At 44.1% G+C, this 7,179-nt stretch overlaps 1 protein-coding gene across 1 annotated transcript; it reads left to right on the forward strand.

The window, feature by feature from the left end:
• The first annotated feature begins 846 nt into the window (after positions 1–846).
• Positions 847–6,267, forward strand: LOC123098313 (mannose-1-phosphate guanyltransferase alpha). Its single transcript, XM_044520273.1, has 15 exons — positions 847–1,168; positions 1,270–1,367; positions 1,475–1,575; positions 1,682–1,760; positions 2,572–2,632; positions 2,741–2,787; positions 2,890–2,982; positions 3,141–3,231; positions 3,612–3,660; positions 4,516–4,632; positions 4,706–4,853; positions 4,986–5,078; positions 5,154–5,222; positions 5,583–5,625; positions 5,737–6,267. The coding sequence occupies exons 1-15, from the start codon at positions 1,111–1,113 to the stop codon at positions 5,835–5,837; spliced, it is 1,248 nt and encodes a 415-aa protein (XP_044376208.1). The 5' UTR covers positions 847–1,110; the 3' UTR covers positions 5,838–6,267.
• Positions 6,268–7,179: the final 912 nt, after the last annotated feature.

The following is a 7,179-nucleotide window of genomic DNA, read 5'->3' on the forward strand; positions in this document are numbered from 1 at the left end:
AAAGGGAGAGGAAGGAGGCGGAGCTGTCCGTGCGCCGCCGCCGCGGGATGCAGGTGGAGCCCGACGAGGACGCGCGGCTCCTCGAATGGGTCTACCATCGATCGCTTATGACCGCGGAGACGAACGCGCGGCGGCTTCGCCGGAAGAACGCCTAGGCGCTCCGGATGCCCATTGAGCAGTCCGAGCGCGAGGCGGCGGAGACGGCTCGGCTCGGAGGCTAAAGTGGCAGCAGGACAGGGAGGTCCGGCGGTTGAAAGGGCTCATCATCCTCTCCGACACCTCCTCCTCCGTCGACGACCACGGCTCCTCGTCCGACGACTCGGATGATCCGCCACCAGACGCCGACGCCTACAGCTGCGCCGGTGACCGGAAGGGCAAAGGGCCGGCGAGGAAGTGGTGAAGCTCCGCCGTCTCCGTCTTCAAGTTCAAGTTTTTAGCAATCTAGTTTAAACTTGTCCGTCGTTTATGTGAATTATGTGTACTTTGACGATCTTTTGGACATCCATCGGTGATCTTTTGGTGATTGGAATGTGCATTTCTATGTCTAATTCTATGTTTGTGTGATGATCTATGTTTTTTTTCTACGTTGCATGTTTAGTATGGATATGAGATACACGAATGTGGACGACAAAATTAAGGAGTGTCTGGTCAGTACCGGTGAACGCCGGACGCGTTCGCGGGCGTTTGAAGGCCTGGATTTCTCTCGTCCTCGATCATGTTGGGAACTCCAAAAGCTAGAGATCCAACCGTGCGTGGGAAGCAAAACTCCGGCGCGCCGTGCCACACCCCCGGCTCAAGTCAACCCACCAGGCCACCACCCCCGCACCTCGCTCGATGCCGGATCGCGCACAGATCCCACCGCATCCAGATGCACGGAACCCCGTAGAGTCAGAGCCTACCATCGTCTCCAACCCAAGTTCACCAGCGCCAACACAACACACGCACGCTCCGGCCTCGCCTCGCCCCGCCCGTCCTCGTCAAACCCCACGGTCCAAAGTCCAAACGCTCTACCCTCCGACTCCCCTCGCCTCAAATCTCACCAGTCGCCACACCCGCGCGGCCGCAGCGCCACTCAGGCTCAGCTCCGCCGCCGAGGCGCCGCGCGCAGCCATGGCCGGCCCCGAGCAGCGCGTCGTCGCCGTCATCATGGTCGGCGGCCCCACCAAAGGTACGCCCCAGATCTGCGCCCGCCCGCCCCTCGCCGGTGCCAACCCCCCTTCCGCGCCGCGCATGGCTTCGTCTCTGATTCTCCGGTGGTTGGGTGTGCAGGGACGCGGTTCCGGCCACTCTCGCTCAACGTGCCCAAGCCGCTCTTCCCGCTCGCCGGCCAGCCCATGGTGCACCACCACATCTCCGCGTGCCGCCGCGTACGACCCACGCTCCCTCCCTTCCTCTCTGCCTTTGCATTTGCTTGGTGGGTTCGCCGTGTGCGGCTCGTGTCAGAATTGAGGCCTTTTCGATCCCGCTGCTGCAGATCCCCAACCTGGCGCAGATATACCTCATCGGCTTCTACGAGGAGCGGGAGTTCGCGCTCTACGTCTCCTCCATCTCCAACGAGCTCAGGATCCCTGTCAGGTTCGCTTCGTGCCCTCCCCAACACCCCACTTCATTCCTGCCAGTTTAGGCGCGTCGGATTCAGACTGCGGTGAACTGCCACTGACGGGGTGCTGTTTAATTCTAGGTATCTGAGGGAGGATAAGCCGCGCGGGTCTGCCGGAGGGCTCTACAGCTTCAGGGACTACATCATGGAGGACAGTCCGGTCTGCTCTTGACCGATTATCATCTTCATTTAAAAACACGTGGAACTGAATTAGTTGTTCGGCATTTGCTGCTATTTGTTAGGGTGGATTCTAGTGTGTTCCTTCGACCTGGGACTTTGAGTGATTGAGTTTAGCGTCGCTGTGGTTTGCAGGATTCGAAAACACAAGAATAGGTAAAACGTAGGAATAAGATGTTATGACATTTGGAATCCTACATTGAATAGAAAACACAGAAATCGATTATAGAAGTTATTTGGTTGCGCCACAGGAAAAACATCGGAATTTTGCATAGGGACTGAATGGATGCCATAGTCAGTGGCGGAGCCAGAAACTCAATATAGAGGGGGCCAAACGTGTTATATGACGTTAGACAGGGCCAAATCATCTAAATATTGCTAATTTTGTTTGACAAATAGAGGATCAAGAGCACATGTAGTTGTATTTCTGAGAGCATAGGGGGGGGGGGGGGGGGGGGGGGAGGCCCCTGCCAGCACCCCCCTGCCTCCGCCACTGGCCATAGTTGTCTCACAGACTCAAAATTTCAAGGAGGTCTAACCTCTTGCTACGAATCCTATGGAATAGTATATCCCCTAGTAGAAAACCAATGCATAGGAATTTGGAGGGTCCATTCCTTTGAATTAGATGGACTCTAACGGAAACATTCCTATGGATTTAAAATCCTACAAAATTCCTTTGTAAATTCTCTGAGAGATATGCAACTGCTTGGGTCTTACTGGTATCTACTTTGCTGTTCTGGGTCATAATAAGGGAACTTTTACCCTCTAAATACCCTTACGTTTTTTTTTTGCAGGCACACATTGTTTTGCTGAACTGTGACGTCTGTTCTAGCTTCCCCTTGCCAGACATGCTTGGTAGGTTGCCAAGTAGCTGAAGTTGGGATTGCTCATTGTGTATTAACAGTGTTGTTAATTTTCTGTTGGACACTCATCGCTATATGTATCACCATCTCTTCATTGCAGAGGCTCATAAAAAGTATGGAGGCATGGGCACTTTGCTAGTCAATAAGGTGTGAGAATGTCATACTAGTAACTTCCATATTAGTGGCAACCAGAGTTCATATAGTATTCTCATGCATAAGTCATAATATTATCCCCAAAATCTTTCTCAGGTATCTGCGGAGTCAGCCAACCAATTTGGCGAGCTAGTAGCTGATCCTGAAACAAATGAACTGTTACACTATACGGAAAAACCAGAGACTTTTGTGAGTATACAGTGCTGATTATTTGTTGTTTGTTTTGCTGTTCTATTTTCCATTTGGAGAATTGTGCATGTCTTATTTGGTTTTCAAATTATTTTGGAACTACCAATCGTTCTTAGTGAGTAGTTAGCTTAGCTCTAATGCATGTTATACATGTGTAGGTGAGTGATCTCATAAATTGTGGAGTCTATATATTTACACCAAAGATATTAATTGCTATCGAGGATGTCCTAAAACAGAAGAAAGACAGAGGTATTATGCATATTGTCCATGGTTCTTTGCTCAGTTATATCGCATTTTTTTGCCTTTTAAATTGCTATGGTTTACACATATTGTCCATGGTTCTTTGCCCATTCCTTCACCTCGCTACTAATTTTTGCCTCATTTCGTTTTGGCCATGCTCCCGTGAGGCATGTTTTGTTTTTGCTAGCATCGCCATTCAAACCATTAGTCAAAGAGGTTTGACTGTTCCAGTTGAACTAGAATTCTGACAGCTTGGTGACATACAAATCTGAGAAAGTATATTAGTTCTAGTCGGTTAATATTTTCTTCATTAGTCTTGTTTTGGTCCTCCTATTGGTGCTTCCTATTTACAGCACAAACTTTAATCACTCTCAATGCTAAAATTTCAGCTAATTTGCGCCGTGTATCCAGCTTTGAAGCTCTTCAATCAGCAACGAAGTATGTGTGTATCTTCTATTCATCTTCCTTCATATTTATTTTGGTTATTTCTCAGTTTAATGTGTATTTGATTATTTTTTAATCATGGAAATCGTCGGTGCTATTTTAAAGAATATGATGTACTATCAAATTAATGCATCACCAGGAAGTTGAACGTGAACTGCGAGATGTCTATGTTCTAACTTGTAATACAAATGTCTTGGAACATATTTTTACAAACAACTAATTTTACCACTGATCTTTTAGCAAATCAATGTCTCATTAGATGGATTAATTGTCTAGAAACAAGAATTCACTTTCATGTATCCTTGAAAAAAGAATTCACTTTCATGACACTGATAAGTACACTACTGCTATCCTTGTCTTGCTGTACCTCCAATGATTTCCCTCTTATATATTAAAGATAGGTAAGTTCAGTGCACATGGATTGCTACCACATGATCTCATCACAATAAAACTGATGTTTGCCATGTTTTCTGAAGTTGTCTTCTGGGACGACCCTTTGTTTGCTTGAAGGCGTCATGAACTCATGATCCTTTCTTTAGGTTCCAGGGGGGATTGTGCATGGAAATATAAAATCATAGAATATGCCTTGCATGGCCATCATATCAATTCAGAATAAGAAAAGAAATGGGTAGGAGGACTAATTGGCCATGATACTGTCTTTGCTGCTTTGTAGAAAGCATATTTTCTTCTATCGTTGTTGGCCTGATTAAGGTCCTGTATCTAGCAACACGGCTATTTTGTCTTCTCGTTGGTTCTTTCAAGAAATCTGTAGAAAAACGATAGAGCTTTCATTAAGGTGACCCCAATGTATTTATAGGATACTGAACATCTTCTGTTAATTGTCAACAGGGCAATTCCGGCAGATTATGTTAGGTTAGATCAAGATATCTTATCTCCTCTAGCAGGAAAGAAGGAACTTTACACATACCAGACACTTGATTTTTGGGAACAGATCAAGACCCCAGGGTAAATATAGTTCTTGACGGTGCTCTTTCTAATCTTGAAGTTGTTGATTGACCGGTGTTGCATCTATGCATAGGATGTCTTTGAGATGCTCTGGCCTATATCTCTCCCAGTTCCGCCATACCTCTCCTCATCTTTTAGCCTCTGGAGATGGCAAAAAGGGTGCCACCATTGTAGGTGACGTGTACATCCATCCATCTGCAAAGGTGCATCTAACTGCAAAGGTAACATCTGGTTCTTCAACCTAAATTTAGTAGATTGTGATATACCATGGTGTCTGATATCCTTGACATTCTATTTATAACATGTCAATAGTTAGTGATGGTTTTATCTTTTTATACGCTATCCATACGCAGATTGGTCCCAATGTTTCGATATCAGCAAATGCACGCATTGGAGCAGGTGCCAGGCTTATCAGTTGCATCATTCTGGATGATGTCGAAATTATGGTTAGTCTTCCTCTCTTTACCAAATGATAACCCACATTTAGGTACCTGCGTCTCAGATAATTCCTTTGGTTGCAGGAGAATGCAGTTGTCATACATTCAATAGTAGGGTGGAAGTCAACAGTAGGGAAATGGTCACGTGTACAGGCAAGATTTTCTATGAATGGCTTACCTATCCTATTAAAAATTACTCATTTTCACCTCTTTCATCATAAAAAGCTTGGAACCTTTCATATTCTGATGTTTCTGTTCTAGCCCAATTTGAGAAGTACGTAGATTTTATTAATGTTTATGCTTCTCTGCACTGAACATATCTACTGTACTGTTTTAAACATAACATTTTGTGGTTCCTTGTGCAAAATTACTATGATTTTGCTGAAAAAAGTTACTTTTGGTGTGACAGTACATCTCGCTGCAACTGTCTTTGAGACGAAGATACAATTATGTACACTGCTAATCCAGTCTTTTCTGGGTGCATCACGTAACAAAATTATTTTCTGAAAACAGGGTGAAGGTGACCACAATGCCAAACTTGGTATCACCATTCTTGGTAAGACCCTACCTAGATGATATCTTGTTACCTTCCCATAAAAATCTTGTGATGGTATGCTTTACGTAGGGATAGTTCCTATGCTCCATTTGACGTGCTAGCTAAATGCAGGTGAAGCCGTTGATGTTGAAGATGAAGTAGTTGTAACTAACAGTATCGTGCTCCCAAATAAAACTCTCAATGCCAGTGTGCAAGATGAGATCATCCTATAATATTCCTTGCACAACACATATCTTTATTTAATCCCGAATAAGGTCTACAAACCAAATATGTAATTTTCTTTCCTTTTCCTTGGCGCAGTGGTAAAGCTGTTGCCTTGTGACCATGAGGTCACGGGTTCAAGTCCTGGAAACAGCCTCTTACAGAAATGTAGGAAAAGGCTGCGTACTATAGACCCAAAGTGGTCGGACCCTTCCCCGGACCCTGCACAAGCGGGAGCTACATGCACCGGGCTGCCCCCTTTTCTTCTTTACCCCCCTTATGTATGCTTGCATTAGATTGGGGTCGTTAGTCTGTACAAGGCATGTGATGTGATATGGTGTAATTTTGTTTAGCATTCTGGCATCAAGTTGACTGGTGTAGAAATTGTACAAACAGATTACAACATTTCTATTGAGAACTGACATTTTGTTAGCTGGATCAGTTGTGAGCAATTGCTGTTCTTTGAGACCCCAATCGTTTTTCTTTCTGATCATCAGCTTTGATATGTTGCTGTTAGGTGCGTTGTTAATCAGTCAATTTACGCATTCCATTTCACTTTGGAAAATAAGTTTGTCAGCAATAAATGCTTACTGAACAAAAATGCCCTTTGGCGGCCGAGCTCCATGGAGGCCTCCAAAAGCATTTTTCAAATTGCATCAAAATTCATATGTCTAGATTTCAAAAAATCATGAAAAAAATACACATATAGACGAAGACATAATGTACACTTGTGTAAATTTTTGGGACAAAATACGTTGAAATGAGAGATGTGCAAAAAAGACAAATATGAGGCTTTTGAACATATGATACTATTCATCCTCAAAGTCAATGAACTTGTCTGTTTTTTGCACAGGTCGCATTTCAAATTATTTCATCCTGAATTTTTACACACATATACATTTCATCTTCGTATACTTACATATTTTTTTCATATTTTTTTGAAACCAAAAAATTTGAATTTTGATTTTTTCAAAAATAAAGGGCTCCATGGAGCTTGGCCTCCAAAATGCCTCACTCCTTACTGAAGTTGTACTAAAGCAGCAACAAGTAATATGGATTGGAGGGAGTACATAAACTATTTTGCTGATGACATGTGCAATAGTTGCAGTATCCATTTCACTTTGGGAAAAGAAGTTCGTCAGCAATCAGTGCACTGGTCAGAGGCAATATATTATGCATAAACTGGAGTAGTAATGAAATGTTGTAACACGTTAGGATTTGCCCTGAAACTTAATATGGAGTATCACCGAGTATGGCACCATCGTATTCTATCATATGTACAAAAATGCTCCAGTCGCATATCATTTCAACATATCAATGAAGGTAGCCGCGCTGCTATCAAAGCAACTGGAA

This window comes from Triticum aestivum, chromosome 4D, assembly GCF_018294505.1.
Source record: "Triticum aestivum cultivar Chinese Spring chromosome 4D, IWGSC CS RefSeq v2.1, whole genome shotgun sequence".
NCBI lineage: Eukaryota > Viridiplantae > Streptophyta > Magnoliopsida > Poales > Poaceae > Triticum > Triticum aestivum.